Source organism: Microcaecilia unicolor, chromosome 4 (assembly GCF_901765095.1).
Source record: "Microcaecilia unicolor chromosome 4, aMicUni1.1, whole genome shotgun sequence".
Classification (NCBI taxonomy): Eukaryota; Metazoa; Chordata; class Amphibia; order Gymnophiona; family Siphonopidae; genus Microcaecilia; species Microcaecilia unicolor.
Window position 1 is genome coordinate 366,198,030 of NC_044034.1, and position 20,605 is coordinate 366,218,634.

The window sequence follows — 20,605 nt, forward strand, 5'->3', positions numbered from 1 at the left end:
TGGGCCCGCTAGCCTACCCGTTTGTCCAGAAATCCGGACAAACAGGCAGATTGCTAGCCTCCCCTCCCCTTACTTACTAGTGCCCTGGTGGTCTAGTGACCTCTTCTGCCTTCGGGGTAGGAAAGAGCCCCCTCTTTCCTGCCCGGAGCGCTGCCCTGCATGCATCCTTCCTGTTCATGATCTTGGCGCCGATTCAAAATGGCCACCGAGAGTTGAAGTGACCTCGCGAGACTTCAACTCTCGGTGGCCATTTTGAATCAGCACAGAGATCAGGAACAGGAAGGATGCATGCAGGGCAGCACTCCAGGCAGGAAAGAGGGGGCTCTTTCCTGCCCCGAAGAGGTCACTAGACCACCAGGGCAGTAGTAAGTAAGGGGAGGGGAGGCTAGCAATCTGCCTGTTTGTCCGGATTTCTGGACAAACGGGTAGGCTAGCGGGCCCACCAGCATACCCGTTTGTCCAGAAATCCGGACAAACGGGCAGATTACTAGCCTCCCCTCCCCTTAGTTACTACTGCCATGGTGGTCTAGTGACCCCTTCCGCCTGTTTCCTCCCCGGAGCACTGCCCTGCATGCATCCTTCCTGTTCCTGATCTCGGCGCCGATTCAAAATGGCCACCGAGAGTTGAAGTGACCTCGCGAGACTTCAACTCTCGGTGGCCATTTTGAATCAGCACAGAGATCAGGAACAGGAAGGATGCATGCAGGGCAGCACTCCAGGCAGGAAAGAGGGGGCTCTTTCCTGCCCCGAAGAGGTCACTAGACCACCAGGGCAGTAGTAAGGTAAGGGGGGGGAGGGGGAGTGATGGGGTGTGTGACAGGGGGGAAGGGAAAATGTGACAGGGGCGGAGCGAAGGCGTGGTGGGGTGTGAAAGGGGGCGTGGTGTGGTGGGGCGGGGCATGTGTCCTTTTGGGGGGACAAAATATGGTCTGTGCCCTGAAAAGGACAGGTACAAATTCAAGGTAAGGTATACACATATGAGTTTGTCTTGGGCAGACTGGATGGACCATGCAGGTCTTTTTCTGCCGTCATCTACTATGTTACTATGTTATGTTACTATGGTAACCCTATGTAAGTGCATATTTCAGCCACTTAGCTAGAACTGTATAAAGCAGGCACCTATATTGTTTAGAGACTGGGCTTCAAATAGATACCTTCCTGTAGGGTTACCATATTTGCGGAGACAAAAAAAAAATAAAAGAGGACAGAAAAAATAAAAATGGTTGCTACCTTTGCTAAAGAAATATTTAATCGTAGCCTTTAGTTAATGAACCCACATCAAACAGTGACTTACTTACAAAACTTCAGGATTTGACTTTAACTGAGTCTGAGCCCAAGCGTATTTATCAGAAGAGTGCATATCCCTCAGCAACTTTGGCTGGTTTCTGAGATATCTTTGCATGACATATGCTTAAAGTTGTGATGCTCAAACAAAACTGCTTTGACAGATTCAACCAGCAGGGAAACAGACAGGAAATCAGCAATACCTTTCCTCTCTCTCTAGCGCCCCCATGTGTCCAGAGTGACTAATAAGCCAGAGATGGTTTCTCTCATTATGTTGGTAGGAGTGTTGGTCATAGGCACATAAAAAAAAAAGAGGGCATTTCCCTAAAAATTTCAAATCCTGGAGGACATATCAGAAGAAGTCCTGTTAAAAGAGGACATATGGAGAGGCATAATTGAACGGCGCCGGCCAAATATATGGCCGGCGCCGTAAAGAGCTTTCCCCGACCGTATTATCAAAAAAGATAGCCAGCCATCTTTTGTTTCGATAATACGGTTGGGGCCGGGTTTGAGATGGCTGGGAATGGGATAGATTTTCGCCGATAATGGAAACTAATGCCGGCGATCCCAAACCCGGCCAAATGCAAGGTATTTGGTCGTGGGAGGAGCCAGCATTTGTAGTGCACTGGTCCCCCTGACATGCCAGGACACCAACCGGGCACCCTAGGGGGCACTGCAGTGGACTTCAAAAATTGCTCCCAGGCGCATACCTCCCTTACCTTATGTGCTGAGCCCCCCAAAACCCACTCCCCACAACTGTAAACCACTACCACAGCCCTTATGGGTGAAGGGGGGCACCTACATGTGGGTACAGTGTGTTTTGGGGGGGGGGGGTTGGAGGGCTCCCATTTACCACCACAAGTGTAACAGGTAGGGGGGGATGGGCCTGGGTCCACCTGCCTGAAGTGCACTACACCCACTAAATACTGCTCCAGGGACCTGCATTCTGCTGTCAGGGAGCTGGGTATGACATCTGAGGCTGGCAAAAAAATAATGTTTTTGTTTGTTTTTTTTGGGTGGGAGGGAGTTGGTGACCACTGGGGGAGTAAGGGAAGGTCATCCCTGATTCCCTCTGGTGGTCATCTGGTCATTGGTGCACTTTTTTGAGACTTGGTCCTGAAAAAAAAGGACCAAGTGAAGCCGGCGAAATGCTCATCAGGGCTGGCTTTCTTTTTTTCCTATTATAGGGCGAAGTTGGCCATCTCTTAACCACGCTCCCGTCCTGCCTTCACTACCCTACCGACACGCCCCCTTGAAGTTTGTCCGGCTCCGCAACGGAAAGCAGTTGGCACCGGCCAAAATCGGCTTTTGATTATACCGATTTGGCCGGGTTCAGGAGATCGCAGGTCATCTCCCGATTTGTGTCGGAAGATGGCCGGTGATCTCCTTCGAAAATAAGCTGGATGGTAACCCTACCTTCCTAGCACCTAAATCTAGGTATCACCTTATAGAATTTACCCTCTAGGACACTGGTAAAAAAAATGCCAGAAGGATGCCCAAGCTCAGACAGATTTGAAATGGCAGAAATTTTGTTTGACACATGTATTTGGCACAAGATAAAAACCTGCTTAAGAATATTAGAACACAAATTACATATGCAGCAAAGCACTGTGGGATTGTTGTCTAGGCCTTAAACCTGTACCAGAATCTTCTGCATTGGTCACAGACCCTAGAGAGTTCGAGACATCATTGACAGCCTTCAGAGAAAAGAGTTTGTGTATCTCACACAGCCTCCTGAGAAGAGACAGTCGCAGGCATTTCTCACAGCCTCTAGAGAAGAGAATCCCCGACATCATTCACAACCTCCAGAGAAAAGAGAGCCCCTGGAATCACTCACAGTCTCCAGAGAAGATAATTGGTACAGCTGATAGGAAGGAGTCAGGAACATCCCTCCATGGGTAGGCACTCACAGCCCCCGTAGAGGACAGACTCCCAGGCATGAGTCCATGAACAGTAATCACAGCCCTCAGAAGGGAGGGAGTCCAGGTCTTTATTCCATGGACAGCACTCACAGCCTCTAGAAGGCAGTCCCAGGCGTTGTTCCATGGGGTAGCCATGGCCTATTTCTTTATGTAGAACAATTCTAGATGTGCTGCAGAGGATTATAATAACTTAAATGTCTAATCTCTGCAACACAACCAAACTAAAGCACGTAATGAACATAACACAACTCTTACGTTCTCCGATTCCCTAATGTGGCTGTGCCACATGAACTTGATCTTACCACATCACCACCCTGTATTTGTTCACACCAGAGCCTGCAAAGGCCTCTCCAGTACTATGTAAGCCACAATGAACCTACAAATAGGTGGGGAAATGTGGGATACAAATGTAACAAATAAATAAATAAATAAAAGCTGAGACCCTGTGCAACGCACTTTTCAATCCCAACCTGCTGGAAATGGCTCAGAAATGGAATAACTGGGTTCCCATTTGCCCGATAGTCCAAAAACTGAAGAAGAAAACTATTAAAATATATATACAAGGAGAAAACGAGGAGACGGGGAGGAAAACTCGAGGTAGAGAGAGTAAGAAGAGACAGAAAGTATATAGCTGTGCACAGGACAAAAATATTTGGTTTGCATTCAGTTCATTTAGTCTTTTCTCTCAAATTTCTGAGTCTTTTTTTTTTCAGTTCATTTCACAAGTTCATTCTAATAAAAACTTTCACACATGCGTTAGACCTCTTTATTGTGTGCAAATCAGTTTAACATGCATTAATTCAAAAGGTTAATGCATGTTAAATCAATTTTGCATGCACTACAATTTCTAAGCCATGCTACGACCCAAATGCACAGCAACAAATGTACATCCTTAATATTCTTTTAAAGTAACAATATGCAAAAATGTTGCTAGTCCTTGTAAACATGCCAATCTCTGTTCTAACTTTAACTCAACCCCTGACATCTTCAAAACGAGGACCTTCCAGCCAACAAATGGCATGCAGTATTTCATGGCCACAATATCTCCATGTGCAGGTCTCAGCACGGTGGTGGGTATATGGTCTAGTTGTGTGTAAATGCACGAAAGACGAGCGACAAGTCACAAAAAGCTCTATCTGCAGCGTCTGCAACTGAAATTCCATCCAAACCGCACTCTTGCTTCTACGTATTAGAAGAAGCGAAAGTGTTCCGAGATTCATTCACCTTCTGACTAGTGGGTTCATCATTGTCAGGGTTGTCCGACGACTGCCTCAACCTTGACTGTGTCGGTTGGCTGTGTTGACTTCAGAGGCTTGCACACAAAGCAGAGGAACTTGAAACATGCCAGCAGTCCCTCGGAGACGCTACTGGAGAAAAGCTTTTTACAGGGGTGGCAGAACTGGTAGAAAACAAGCATGAACAAGACGGCTATGCAATACCCAATCAGTAACTGAAGGACCAACAAAGGAGCACATACGTACTGGTACACCTCCGTCTTAAAGATGTACCAGAATAGCAACAGGAAGGCATTCTCAATGAACCGCAGCATGTAATACACCGCCAGTCTGTACCAGTTCTGAGACTTGTTGATCAAATCGGGATCGTTAAGCTTCAGTTGAACAGCCGACCAGCAAAACATGTTGATGCCGGCGTAGAGGAAGGTGAGGAGGCACAGTACAATCATGGTGCCCACCCTGGTCAAGGCTTTTTCTATGTTCTCTGGGAAAGGGGACTTACTGTGCCAGAAGAGAATCCAAGGGTAGAAGAAGAAGGCAAAAAAATTCACCAGAACTACCAGCAGGACCCAGATCTGCAGAACAGAACTGAAGAGTACCAGGATGATGACCCTGGTAGCAATCTCAAAGCTCCTCCACAAGAAAATGCAAAGGTAGGCGAGGGGTTTCACACGTACTGTGTAGTCATCATACTTGATTTTGATGGCCAGAATGTTGCATCGTAAAGCTCCATAGATGATGGACAGCAGAGAAATAGTCATGCAGATGCCTGGAAAAGAAGATACAGAGAATGCTCGTCAGACATTCCGTTCACCTACATTATTTTTCACCTCCATAAGGCAAATAGAGCCAGAAACACCTAAGAGCAAATATTTGGAAGACATTCAGAAATATAAACAAATAGAAGATACGATAGGCCGTTCTACATAACCTTAGTTCAACCTCCTATCCCCCTCCCCCCCCCAAGCGTCCTTTCAAAAGGTGCCAACTTTGCCCCTCTTTCCCTTCCCCTCCAACTTATACATCAATTTTGAAAAAGTTAGACGTCCTGTCCTCCTCCCCTCCCCAGCCACGGATCTACTTTCACAGAAAGTGTGGTACAGCTAAGTCTAACCTTTGCAAAGTTATCGGGAAGGTGGGAATGTGTACATAAAAGCACAAATTTAGGGTCAGTGTGCCACGACAGTAAAATAAAGCAATAGAATATTAGGGCTTATGAGCAAAGGGATGGAGAATAAAACAAGGAATATTATAAGGCCTCTGTATTGCGACTGCACCTCTGCAATTCTGGTCACCACATCAAAAAGATATCACAGAACAAGAAGGGCAACCAAAATAAGAAAGGGGATAGGATGACTCTCATATTAGGAAAAGCTAAAGGGCTGTCCGCTTTGGAAAAGACATTGCAGAGGGGAGATATGGCAGAGGTGATGAGTTTGCAAGAACATGATTGTTTACACTTTCAAATAAAACTAAGAGGGGGAATCCCATGAAAATCATAGGTACAACATTACAGGTAACTATTCAGCTCGTGACGCCAAGCAGCTTGTAGGCCGCTCACTGCCACAGGCTGAGTTAACCCGGTTATTCAATGCTGGGCAATGTCTGACCTCTGGCACTTAATATCTGGGTTAGTGTTAAAAAATCTGGAAGCTGATATTCCGACCGGTATGCAGTTAGCTTGGTGGATAAAGTTAGGTTAACTTTATTTGCTTACGTAATCCTGTGTCACGTCTCTGATCCTTCTGCCATCTCCCGTCTTAATAACTGCCTGTCCCATGTTCCTTGCTGGCTCAAGAGCAATCTCCTTTTTCTTAACTCTACTAAATGTGAATCCATTCTGTTCTCCCCCCCCCCCCCCCATAAAGATTCAATCAAAGTTTTAGGCGTCATCTTTGATTCCTAGTTCAGCTTCAAACTATTTATTTATTTGCTCCTCATTCTTTACCCTCCATCGTCTCCATGCTGTCCGTCCTCTCATCTCTTCTTTACACTTGTGCCCCCTTCAGTGTGGCACCTGTCATGTCTCACCTTGACTACTGCAACTGGTTCTACTCTGATCTTCCCCTTTACTCTTTTAAATGCTGGTTCAGGAGTGCGAAAGCAACAAGACAAGCAATCCACCAAATCCAACATGGAAGACAAAACAAAGAGGCAGACCTTGTAGAAAACAAACCATCTTTATTGTTAGACAAAGGCACAGACGTTTGAATCCCTGGGAGCCTTTGAATAACAATAAAGACAGTTTATTTTCTACAAAGTATGCCTCTTTGTTTTTTTCTCCTTTAAACGCCTCCAACTCATTCAGACAACTGCCATTAAATTATTACACAACACAAGCTGTTTTTTTTAATTGTAAACCGCTGTATGGCCCAGATGATCAAAAGCCCTGCGCTGTTCCAAACAGCGCCCTAAAAATAGCACCAGGACAGCGCGGGGCTACAGACCATTTTGGGTTCCCTTACATGGTCTGTAGCCCCGCCCAGTGCATCCCAGGATGCAGTGGGCGGTGCTGGGCGCCGCCATTTTGGGCGTCGACTGACTGGAAGAGGAGGGAGGCAGGCAGGCTGCGTCCCTCCTCCAACACAAGGTAGGGGGGCCGGGAGGGGGCCGGGACGGGGCCAGGGGGGTGTCACGACACCACGGACCACCAGAGAATCTAAGGACAACACTGGGGGGAGGATTTGGGGTGGGCTGGAGGTCCACCGGACCTCCAGCAGTCGATGGAGCAACAATTTCTGGGGGTTTCGGGGGCTGGAGACCCACCGGACCTCCAGCCCCCCGTTCGCGTTTGCCTTGGGGGGGAAGGGGGGCCTGCCAGCATGTAACTGCATACTGGACAGGGCTCACCATTCCTCTCCAATGATCCGCAAAATCTAACGCCAGCTCGGAGCTGGTGTTCATTTTGCTGCGGCCAGCGACCCAATCTTTGGCGCGCTGGTCGCTGATCATTGGGGATGAATGCGTTAAGCGCCAATTAGCATGCATTTGCAAGCTAATTGCGCTAGAAGCCCTGTTTAGCATGCATTTGCATGCTACTTGCGCTGAGAGCCCTCGAGTGCGCTGTTTCAGGCGCTCGAGGGCTCTGATCATGGGTCAGCTGCAAACTCTGGCGCTAGTATGGCGTTAACAGCCTCTAGCGCCAGAGTTTGCTTTTGATCATGAGGGCCTATGTGCGGTATATCAAATGCCATAAATAAATAAATAAAAGAATCGGTTAGTGGACTGAATATTGCTATTAACTGGTTAAGTTCTGGCTCCACCCATGCTCTGCCCCTGGACCGCCCCTAACCTACTGATTAGTACTTTGGAAGAGCAAGGGTAGGAGGCCCCCCTGATGCAGACTTCATTGGCGAAACGTGGCCGTGATGGGCATTGTGCTCCCTTGTCAAAGGCATTCAATTGCTGAATACATTGGCTCCCAATTAAAGAACGCATTGCTTTCAAAATCTGCACACTGGTTGACAAGATTATCTATGGTGAAGCCCCAGGATACATGACAGACTTGATCGACCTACCAATAAGAAACACATCTGAATCAACACAAACGTACCTAAACCTGCACTACCCAAGCTGCAAAGGACTAAAATACAAATCAACTTACGCATCCAATTTTTCCTACATAAGCACTCAATTGTGGAACGCATTACCAAAGCCTTGAAAACCACGTATGACCACCTACACTTCCGGAGAACACTAAAAACTTATCTTTTTAAAAAGGCATACCCTACCAACCCAACATAAATAATGCCTGATCTCTGCAACACAACAAAACTAAAATATGGAACGCACAAAACACAATTCTCCCGCTGTACGATGACCGTATGTGGCTGTACCACATGAACTTTATCTTATCTCAACATCACTCTGTATTTGTTAACACCGGAGTCTGCAAACGCATCGGGCACTATGTAAGCCACATTGAGCCTGCAAATAGATGGGAAAATGTGGGATACAAATGTAACGAATAAATAAATAAACCTTTTTTGGAACCTTGTTTGGACTCCTGTGTGTTTGGTGCGATCTTCTTCTGTTCTCTGGTCATTGACAACAGCACCTGCCTCTCTCTGTCTTGCTTGAGTTGGTAGGTACTGGAAAAGTAAGACGGCATCGGCTATATATAACACTTGTTCCTTGATCTAGAATGGTTGATCACCTCGTGACCCGAAAGAATCTGAAGTTAGCCTAGACCAGTGATGGCGAACCTATGACACGCGTGCCAGAGAGGGCACGCAGAGCCCTCTCTGTTGGCACGCGTGCCGTCGCTGGTCCACCCACACTCCCTCCATCCGAGCACCAGGTCGGCCTCCCTCCCTCCCACCAATCAAGCACCAAGCCGCCCGCCCTCCCTCCAACCAACTAAGGAAGCACCAGACCGCCTGCCCGTGCTCCCTCCCTCCCAGCACCAGGGCCCCCTCCTCCGAAATTTAAAAGGCGTACCTCAGGGTTAAGGCGGCGTCGGCAGCGAAAAGCGTGTTCGCATGTTCTTTGCTCAGCGCGCCTTCGGCCTTCTCTTCTGTCTCTCAAGCTCTGGTCCCGCCCGAACACGCTTGCCGCTGCCGACGCTGCCTTAACCTGGAAGTATGCCTTTTAAATTTCGGAGGAGGGGGGCCCTGGTGCTGGGAGGGAGCATGGGCAGGTGGCCTGGTGCTTCCTTGGTTGGTTGGAGGGAGCGAGGGTACGCAGCCTGGTGCTTGGTTGGTGGGTGGGAGGGAGCGCGGACAGACCTGGTGCTGGGAGGGAGCGCGGGCGGGCAGCCTGGTGCTTCCTTGGTTGGTTGGAGGGAGCGAGGGCGGGCGGCCTGGTGCTTGGTTGGTTGGTGGGAGGGAGGGAGGCAGGGCGACCTGGTGCTGGGAGGGAGGCAGGCCTGGTGCTGGGTGCTGGATGGGAGGGAGGCCTGGTGCTGGGTGGGAGGGAGGTCTGATGCTGGGTGGCCTGATGCTGGGTGCTGGGTGGGAGGGAGACCTGGTGCTTAGTGGGAGGGAGAGCTGCCTGGTGCTGGGAGGGAGGGCAGGGGGGAGAGGAGGGTGGCTGGACATTTGTGGCTGGAGGGGAGAGGAGGATTGCTGGACATGGATGGAGGGCAAGAAATGAAGAAGAAAGGAGGAAAGTAAAGAAATAAATGGAAAGGAAGCCCTGAAAACGGAGTTAAGAGAACAGATAGAGAGCAGCAGAATCAGAGACTAGGACCAATATGGATAGAAAAACAAAATCACCAGTCAACAAAGGTAGAAAAAATCATTTTATTTTCATTTTAGTGTTTGGAATATGTCCAATTTGAGAACTTACATCTGCTGTCTTATTTTGCACTGGGTATACTGGAGCTGTAACAGCTTACAGAAATTATTTATAATGAAAAAAAATCATGTTATTTTTTTCTCCTATACTAGTATAATATTTTCAATGATGTCTGTTTATATGCGCCATGGCTGGTGTAAGGGGTGTGGCTATCATAAGGGTGGAGTCATATGTGGTGACCCCGCCCATAATGAGTACTGGCACTTTGCGATAGATAATTAGATTTTGGGTTGCTGTTTGGGCACTCGGTCTCTGAAAGGTTCGCCATCACTGGCCTAGATGGTAACAGAGAGTAATGGAGTGAACTAGGCCAGTTCTCAATGGGTGTGCCACAGCGTATTACGGTAGCAGCAGCCCCTGTCTGATTCGTGCCCCCCCTTTCTCCAGAGTTAGTGCAAGGTAGTTGGCACCCTAGGTGAAATCTTCAGCCTTACACCTCCCTCAATTAATTTTCAGGCCCCTAGCCTGTATCCTCCTCCCATCAAGACTTTGATAATTAACTCAATAATTATGATCATCTCACAAACATAAGCAGGGTAAAGTATGTGCAGATGATTCTGAGTGGAGTGGAACAGATAGACGTGAATCGTTTGTTTACTCTCTCCAACAATGAAGCTTCAAAGTAGTAAATTTAATACAAATCGGAGAAAATTTTTCTTCACTCAATGTATAATTAAACTCTGGAACTTGTTGCCAGAGAATGTGGTAAAGGCAGTTAGCTTGGCGGGGTTTTAAAAAAGGCTGGACGGCTTCCTAAAGGAAAAGTCCATAGACCATTATTAAATTGACTTGGGAAAAATCCACTGCTTATTTCTGGGATAAGCAGCATAAAATGTATTGAACTTTTTCGGGATCTTGCCAGGTATTTGTGACCTGGATTGGCCACTGTTGGAAACAGGACGCTGGGCTTGATGGACCTTTGGTCTGTCCCAGTGTGTCAATACTTAGGTACTTATGAGTTATTTTGGCGGTTCAGATGTACTGGGGTTTTGTTGACTGCAGCCACTCTTTGCTGCCCTAGGCAACTGCTTAGTCTTGTCTAATGGTTGGACTGGCCCTGGCTTCCTCCAACTGGAAGGAGAGTGGTGCTTCACGCCTTGTCTGATACCTCCTCCACCAAGTCCACTCAGAGGCTTGAAGGAATAGGGACCTGTAGTTTAGCAAAGGTCAACTGAGAAGATGTGCTGAGTGCAGAGTGAAGGAGGCAGGTGGAGGAGAAAGATGCGAGTAGAAGCAGCCTTTATCTTCTGACAGCTGACATGGGGGGGGTGGGGGGATAGAGTGGAGGTCGAGGAGGAGAGAAAGGATTACATAGGAGGGGCTAAGGAGACCACATGGGGGTTGGTGAAAAGAGAGAAAATCAGGGGAGGAAGAAAGGAGACAGGATCATGGGGGTGGGGGTGGGGAGAAGAGAGTGCAGGATAACATGGGGGGATTCTCTCCCATAATAATGGAATGCCTGCTCAATGCCACATTGGTGCAGCTGAAATCACAAAATCCCACCATGGTCCCTATATTCTTCTGATATATATTATATATGCAAAGAGAGAAACTAGACTAATTCTGTTTAGGATTTTAGACTCTCCAATTCAATTATTTCCTGGCAGACTCACGATGACTTTGTGAAATGTAATTCAATGTGTCATTAGGATCAAGTTGCACAGCAACGTGAAAGTCTGCCATGAAATAAAAAATGATTGAGAAGCACTAAACAAGACAAATTACTATTCTCCATCGACTAAGAATAACTATCCTCTATCAGCCAAGAACAATTATTCTTTGCCATCCAGGAACAACCATCCTCCACCAGGCAGAAATACCATCCTCTACGAATAGTTAAGCTCTGGAATTCTTTGCCGGAGGATGTGGTAACAGCAGTTAACATATCTGGGTTTAAAAAAGGTTTGGACAAATTCCTGGAGGAAAAGTCCACAACATGGGAAGCAACTGCTTGCCCTGGGATTTGTAGCATGGAATGTTGCTACTCTATGAGATTCTGCATGGAATCTTGTCACTCTTTAGGATTCCAGAATCTTTCTATTCTTTGGGGTTCTACATGGAATGTTGCCACGATTTGGGTTTCTGCCAGGTACTTGTGACCTGGCTTGGCCACTGTTTGGAAAACAGGATACTGGACTAGATGGACCACTGGTCTGATCCAGTATGCCTACTCTTGTTCTTATGTACCAGCCAAGAACAATCATCTTCCACCAGTCAGAAATGATCATCCTCCACCAAGCAAAAATACCAGCTTGTACCAGCCAGGAGCCGCCAACAATTAAATACAGTCATTCTCTACCATCTTGATGGTAGTAAGATGGAGTCTGAGAGGCTTAAGGCTTTCATACTTGCTGGAAACACATGATACAGCCATTCAGATGTAATTTGCCCTGGAGTTGTGTACCCTTCCTACCTCAACTTAACCATTATTTGTATTTGTTTTACTCCGGAGTCTATCAACACCTCTCCGGTACCATGTAAGCCACATTGAGCCTGCAAATAGGTGGGAAAATGTGGGGTACAAATGTAACAAATAAATAAATAAAATATGTGATTCCATCTCTCCAGCACAGCTGGTACATTCTTGAGTTGGATGGACTTTTCGGTATGTTCTAGCCAGGGAATATTGCGACCTTTTAGAGTAATTCTGGATTTGCCTTTGTCTGAGAGCAGAAAGAACAGATTTGCCTGGAGTGCTGAGACAGCAGAAGCCTGCAGAAGTTTGTCTCAGTGGGAATTTGTTACAATTCAACACAAACTCAATTGCTCTAAGTTTGCTCACTTGGCAAGAAGCAGTGAAGAAGTCATCAGCTTGGCTCTCGAGGGTTTAATTTACTAGCATGGAAATCTCTCAGGATTTTATGATCACCTTTTGGAAACGTTACCTGCAAGCAATGCAGAGTGAAAAATGCCTGCACTGCAGGATGTGTTGGAATGAAGAGATCCAGGCTTGAAAGAGAGAGGAGGGAACAAATACACTTGAATCAAGATTTTAATGTAACCCTCTGCATGAGAAGGTTAACACTTTCTATGAACTGCCGAAGTTTCATCTGATCTGGCACTTTTTCTGTCTGCTTTCTGTTTTTTTTTGTAGCGGACCATCTGGAATTGATTGCGGATAAAATCTTTGGGGTCAACCTGGTTGTCTGGACTGTGATTTTGTCCCCATCAACAGGTCTAGAAGCTCCCACTTTCTCTTCCTCCAATGAAAAGAATCGTGAAGAGCCTCTCCTACATTCTTCTAGAGCAAGCAAGCTACATAAATATTTGGTAGACCAACAAGGTTCAGAAAGGTACAATTTTCCCTAGAAAACGACATTCCAGGCCACGGGGTGATGATAAGAAGCTGGAGGAAAGAAGATTCAGATCAAACAAAACTATTCAAGGTTGTTAAAACAAGTGCGGACTATGAAATATTGCAGGAAGACCTTAGGAAATTGGAAGACTGGGCATCCAAATGGCAGATGAAATTTAATATGGACAAACGCAAGGTGATGCACATTGGAAAGAATAATCCGAATCATAGTTACCTGATGCTAGGGTCCACCTTGGGGGTCAGCGCTCAAGAAAAAGATCTGGATGTCACTGTAGATAATACGCTAAAATCTTCTGCTCAGTGTATGACAGCGGCCTAAAATGCAAACAGGATGCTAGCAATTATTAGGAAAGGGAGGGTGAATAATACTGAAAATATTATAATGCCTTTGTATCGCTCCATGGTGCATCCGCACCTTGAGTATTGCGTTCAGTTCTGGTCACTGTATCTCAAAAAAGATATAGCGGAATTAGAAAAGGTTCAAAGAAGAGAGACCGAAATGATAAAGGGAATGGAACTCCTCTCGTTTGAGGAAAGGCTAAAGAGGTTAAGACTCTTCAGCTTGGAAAAGAGACAGATGATAGAAGATATGATTGAGGTCTACAAAATCCTGAGTGGTGTAGAACAAGTAGAAGTAAATCAATTTTTTACTCGTTCCAAAAGTACAAAGACTAGGGGACACTCGAGGAAGTTACATGGAAATACTTTTAAAACAAATAGGAGGAAATATTTTTTCGCTTAATGAATAGTTAAGCTCTGGAACTCTTTGCTGGAGGATGTGGTAACAGCGGTTAGAGTACCTGGGTTTTTAAAAGGTTTGGGCAAATTCCTGGAGTAAATGTCCATAGTCTGCTATTGAGTCAGACATGGGAAGCAACTGCTTGCCCTGGGATTTGTAGTATGGAATGTTGCCACGATTTGGGTTTCTGCCAGGTACTTGTGACCTGGCTTGGCCACTGTTTTGAAAACAGGATACTGGACTAGATGGACCATTGGTCTGACCCAGTATGGTTACTCTTATGTTCTTGTGTACTCATATGTTCTAAACAAGAAAAAAAGTATTTCTTCAGACAGAAAGTGGTAGAAGTGTGGAATAACCTAATGAGAGAGATGGTGAAAACCAATACTGTGACGCTCTGTATGCATGCCTGTAACAGACAGAGGGTACTGGAAACAACAGGGTTTGGAGACTGGGTAATAATCATGGGGCGAGAGTAAAAATGAGAACTTCTATGCAGATGTAGTTAGAATGCCAGAAGACCAAGGAAGAAAAATAAAATCGACTTAGATAAGGAGCAACAAAGGACGGTCAGCTCATAGATATCCGTAGCCATAGCTGTGAGGAGAGAATAACCAGGCAACTGGGTACACTAACCACTCTGTAAGTGTTGGCATCAACTATGCTATTGTGAGTGGAGGAGTGGCCTAATGGTTGGAGTGGAGGAGTGGCCTAGTGGTTAGAGCACCGGTCTTGCAATCCAGAGTGGCCGGTTCAAATCCCACTGCTGCTTCTTGTGATCTCAGCCAAGTCACTTAACCCTCTATTGCCTACAAACTTAGATTGTGAGCCCTCCTGGGACAGAGAAGTACCCAGAGTACCCAAATGTAACTCACCTTGAGCTACTACTGAAAAAGGTGTGAGCAAAATCTAAATTAATAAATATTCATGACAGCATTACTCAAGTGGCCAAGTTAGTGTAACATGTAACACATGCAGGGCACAGCACACACAACTTTATCGAACAGCAGCACATACGCACACAAATGATGTCAATAATTGCCATTTACATGCATAAGTGCTGCAGCACCTTCTCCCACAGAGCTCCCCTAATGCTACCCCGGACAGACAGAAAGACCAGGAATGGGCACTTACCTCTGGCTACAGTAACCTCCCGTTGTAGGATACATATGTACAACTGAAGGGTCAGCTGAGGCGCTGACCCCAGGAAAGCCTGGATCACTGAGGCCCTGCTGAAGGCCGACCTGTGGGTGATCAGTTTCCCTTCAGCCTGGCCCACTTCCTTCTCCACTTCCTCTGAATGTCCGTCTTTGGGCAGCTGCCTTTTCTTGGTGATACTGACATAGGGTTCCTCCACTTTTCCTGCATTGAAGTAGATGTAAAAAACCTCCAGACACCTGAAAACCAATCAGACACGTAAAGTGATGAGAGAAAACAAAAACCTTCTAACATGGCGAAGGCCTCAATAACATGGCCATAGCGAGAAGGTTGCTAGGCTGTATAGAAAGAGGTGTGATCAGCAGAAGAAAGGAAGTGTTGATGCCCCTGTACAAGTCGTTGGTGAGGCCCCACCTGGAGTATTGTGTTCAGTTTTGGAGGCCATACCTTGCGAAGGATGTTAAAAAAATGGAAGCGGTGCAAAGAAAAGCTACAAGAATGGTAAGGGATTTGCGTTCCAAGACGTATGAAGAGACACTTGCTGACCTGAACATGTATACCCTGGAGGAAAGGAGGAACAGGGGTGATACGATACAGACGTTCAAATATTTGAAAGGTATTAATCCGCAAACGAACCTTTTCCGGAGATGGGAAGGCGGTAGAACGAGAGGACTTGAAATGAGATTGAAGGGGGGCAGAATCAGGAAAGATGTCAGGAAGTATTTTTTCACGGAGAGGGTGGTGGATGCTTGGAATGCCCTCCCGCGGGAGGTGGTGGAGATGAAAACGGTAACGGAATTCAAACATGCGTGGGATATGCATAAAGGAATCCTGTGCAGAAGGAATGGATCCTCAGAAGCTTAGCCGAAATTGGGTGGCGGAGCAGGTGGGGGGAAGAGGGGTTGGTGGTTGGGAGGCGAAGATAGTGGAGGGCAGACATACGGTCTGTGCCAGAGCCGGTGATGGGAGGCAGGACTGGTGGTTGGGAGGCAGGAAATACTACTGGGCAGACGTACGGTCTGTGCCCTGAATAAGGCAGGTACAAATCAAGGTAAGGTATACACATATGAGTTTGTCTTGTTGGGCAGACTGGATGGACCGTGCAGGTCTTTTTCTACCGTCATCTACTATGTTACATAGGGCTGATTCTATAATCTAGGAACCCACATTTATGTTGCCTCTTGTGTACATAAACGTCTAGAACATGGCACGTATGTGAGGAAATGATGGTAGTGCACCTGAAGTGCACTGAGTTCGATTCCCGGCACAGGCAGCTCCTTGTGACTCTGGGCAAGTCACTTAACCTTCCATTGCCCCATGTAAGCCGCATTGAGCCTGCCATGAGTGGGAAAGCGCGGGGTACAAATGTAACAAAAATAAAATAGATACTATTAGAGATTCTACATGGAATGTTGCTACTATTGGAGATTCTGTTGCTACTATTGGAGATTCTACATAGAATGTTGTTATTCCACTAGCAACATTCCATGTAGAAGGCTGCGCAGGCTTCTGTTTCTGTGAGTCTGACGTCCTGCACGTACGTGCAGGATGTCAGACTCACAGAAGCAGAAGCCTGCGCAGCCACATTGCTGATCTGCAAGGGCCGACTTCTAGTGGAATAGCAACATTCCATGTAGAATCTCAAATAGTAGCAACAGTGGAGGAGTGGCCTAGTGGTTAGGGTGGTGGACTTTGGTCCTGGGAAACTGAGGAACTGAGTTCAATTCCCACTTCAGGCACAGGCAGCTCCTTGTGACTCTGGGCAAGTCACTTAACCCTCCATTGCCCCATGTAAGCTGCATTGAGCCTGCCATGAGTGGGAAAGTGCGGGGTACAAATGTAACAAAAAAAAAAAAATTCTATAAATACCCATTTAACTTACATTCTAGCAGGGGCGGAGACAGTGATCTGGGTCCCGGGAAGTGAAGGTCATTGGGCCCCCTGGCTGCTGCCCACCATCCCCACACTGCTGCATTGCCACCACCATGCCCCACCGCAGGCATACATATAAAGTATCACATACCATGTAAAATTAGTTTATGTCATTGGGCAGACTGGATCTACTGTACAGGTCTTTATCTGCCATCATCTACTATGTTACTATGGAGCTCATTTTCAAAGCACTTAGACTTACAAAGTTCTGTAGGTTACTGTGGAACTTTATACGCCTCTACATATATAAGCAAATAAGCCCCTTAAAATTTACACTCCAGCCCATCCATATCTATTCAGCCATGATCAGGGCGTAGACCATAGAAGTCTGCCTAGCACTGATTTTGCCACCTAATCTCCACCAAGATTCCATGGATCCATTCCTTCAAAACAAGATCCCTTTGTATTTATCCCACGCATGTTTGAATTCCATTACCGTTTTCATCTTCACCATCTCCCTCGGTAGGGCATTTTCTGTGAAAAAATACTTCCTGACATTACTCCTGAGTTTGCCCCCCTTCATCCTCAATTCATGTCCTCTAGTTCTACCGCCTTTCCATCTCCGGAAAAGGTTTGTATGCAGATTAATACCCTTCAAATATTTGAACGTCTGTATCATGTCACCCCTGTTTCTCCTTTCCTCCAAGGTATACATGTTCAGGTCAGCAAGTCTCTCGTACGGTTTGCAATGCAAATCCCATACCATTTTCGTAGCTTTGCACCGCTTCCAGTCTTTTTACATCTTTAGCAAGATACGACCTCCAAAACTGAACACAATACTCCAAGTGGGGCCTCACCAACGACTTGTAGAGGGGCATCAACACCTCCTTTCTTCTGCTGATTATACCCCTCTCTATGCAGCCTACCAACCTTCTGGATGTTGTAATAGAGATCAGATGTAGTAATCAGAGTTTGCAAGGTATTCTGATGATCTCCAATGACAGTCAGTCTCTCTAAATCGCAAGCTGGTCCTTTTCATCTTCTGTGCTGCCAGATGGCAACAGATAGCATGCAAAAAATCAATGGCCACGGCAGAAACTTTCCGCTCAGAGTGAAGGAGTAGCCTAACGGTCAGCACAGTGGGTTGAGAACAGGGGAAAAAACCAGGGTTGATTCTCACCGTGGCTCCTTGTGACTTAACCCTCTTCTGCTCCAGGTAAATAAACTTAGAACATGAGCACATCAGGGACAGAGAAGCTGTATATATTATGTAAACCACAGGCAGTATTATCAAGAAACTCATACATCTTAAATGCAACAGATGAGTAAATTACATGCATTTTTCTCTCCTCTCCTTTGGAGTCAGTTCCCAGCAGATCTGGTTTTAACCCACTCTTGTGCTCTGGGGGGGGTCTCCTAATGCCTGCAGATGAGAAGAGATGAACTCAGCCTGCTTCCCCACTACTGGCTTTAGACAGTGAACCATCCCTAGCTGACTCCGGAGTGGATTCTGAACCTCTTCAAAATGCCGAGATCCAGTCCAGTAGCAGGGTCAGCTTTGGATGCTGCATACAAGACTTGTATTAAAAGCAGGGGTGGACTGACCATTTGGGCAAAGGGTCCAGAGGCTCTGCCTGGATGCCTGGCGCACCGCTGGTGATCTAGTGGCCTCAGTGGGGGGGGGGGCACGTTCTTTCCTGCCCGGCCCACTGGACTGCCGCTATTCCCCCCAGCCCAGCACCACCGTATTTTAAAAATGGCGGCCGAGACTCCCTGTGGAAGTCTCGCAAGACTGTCAAGACCCGAATTCTTGGCTGCCATTTTGAAATCACGGCAGTGCCATCAGGCAGGAGAATAGCAGCAGTGCAGCGGGCAGGAAAGAACATTCCCCCCCCCCCCCCCCCCCCCCCGCAGAGGTCACCAGACTACCAGGACCCCTCAGGTAGGACCGGGGCAGCGGAAGCATGGGCTGCGGCAGCAGAGGCAACAAGGGGGTGTCAGGCAGTAGCCAGGCAGGGGGCCCAGATCACCCTCAGTCTGCCCCTGATTAGAAGTGTTTCTCAGCAACACCAGGGAACACTTATGGGGGGACCTGGCAGGGCCTGTCTGCAATGGCCAGGGGTACAGCTGCCCAGGGGCGTAGTTACGGGGGCCTGGGCCCCTGCAAATTTCATCCAGGCCCCAGGTTTGGCTGGCAGGGGTCCCCAACCCCCACCAGCTGAAGCCTTCTTCAGCGCCAGTCTCCGGCGCAGCCGTGTTCGCTGCCTGCCCCCTGCTCTTCTTTCTTCTTGCTCCTCCTGTGCACGCTGACGCTGAGTTGCGCTGGAGACTGGCGCTGAAGAAGGCTTCGGCTAGCGGGGGGTTGGGGACCCCTGCCAGCAAAGGTATTTGTTTGTGAGGGGGTGAGGCGATGGGTGGGCGAGGAGGCGAGGTGAGGCAGTGGGGGGGGGGGGGGGGCGGGGCGGCACTCAAAATGTGCCCCCAACCTCGGGCTCCCACGAGGTCTGGCTACACCCCTGCAGCTGCTCATAATAAACAGCCCTCAATGCAGCACCCAGAGTCTCATGGATGCCTGAGGAATCCCACCTGCCCAGCGCCCAGAGGCACCAGGGTCACTCCACACAGCCATCACAGCTTCCATATGGGAAGCAGGACTAAGCTGATACTGAAAAGGCGTCATCATTAAATCTGAACTAGAAATACAGTAAAGTTAACCCAGTGAAAACTGAAGGGCTGCTGCCTATCCACTGGCTCAACCGGGCAAAGACGAGTCCGGATAGCGAGAACCAAGTAAAGACAGTGAGAAACGCACAACGTTATCTTCAGGATCAAGCGACCGCCTGCCAACACCCCATCTCTCTCGCTCTTCAGTGTGGTAAAAGGACCTCCGCCCGTGAGATCTGCTGCAAACACACACACACACACACACCCCATCTGATCTTGAGAACATTACATGAAAACGCCTCAGAAGAAGCACATTGCAAACATGAGAAGCATGCACGGACATACATGTGAGGCAGGCAGTGCAATGCATGCATTTACCCCCCCCCCCCCTCAGCCCCCACCTGACAACGGGCCCGATCTGCAGCAGGTGCAGAAGCAGCACCAGCGGTCGGTCCCGGCTCAGGTCTCGGTGCACGAAGATCAGGCTGAGCTGGACCAGGGCGCAGGGCAGCAGGGCGAAGGCCAGGGTCAGTGCCTGCCAGGTGCGATCGCCCGCCGAGCTGTAGCTGCTGCCCACGACCAGGGCCGCCACGGTCTCGGCCACGAACAGGGAGACGGAGACCAGCACCGAGCCCGGAAAATTCATCCTTTGCAGGGGCGGGGCGCGCGCTGTTGAGCATCAGTCGCCCGTGGCCGGGCTGCGGCACCCGAGCCCCGATCTGCTGCTGGGAAGAGACTGGCTACTGACCTCTAGGGGGACCAGCAGCTGCCAGAGCGGCACGTTCCGGGGAAGGGGGAGGGGGCGAGCCCCATGCACAAATCATTGAGGCAGAGGCAGCAGCGCATGGAAACCGCAGCTACCCCAGGAGGAGACATGCCTCAGCTCACCCCGTGCAGAAATGCATCAGCCCTGGGCATAAAACGTGCTGCAAGCAGCTCCCGCCCCAGGAGACTTGCATGCATCAGCCCTATTTACAAAGCATGGATACAGCAGTTACCCCATATGCCTCAGTCCGTGCAGAACACATGCACCCGGCGGTTAACCCAGCAGAAATGCATTAGCCCTGGGCACAAAACATGCTGCAAGCAGCTCCCCCAGGAGACGTTCATGCATCAG

General features: G+C 48.0%; 1 protein-coding gene across 1 annotated transcript; it reads right to left on the minus strand.

The window, feature by feature from the left end:
- Positions 1-3,625: 3,625 nt before the first annotated feature.
- XK (X-linked Kx blood group) lies at positions 3,626-20,205 on the minus strand. Its single transcript, XM_030199705.1, has 3 exons — positions 19,890-20,205; positions 14,929-15,191; positions 3,626-5,210 (listed from the first exon to the last, which is right to left on the minus strand). Exons 1-3 carry the CDS (start codon positions 20,132-20,134, stop codon positions 4,456-4,458), a joined length of 1,263 nt encoding a protein of 420 aa, XP_030055565.1. The 5' UTR covers positions 20,135-20,205; the 3' UTR covers positions 3,626-4,455.
- Between the last annotated feature and the right edge of the window lie 400 nt (positions 20,206-20,605).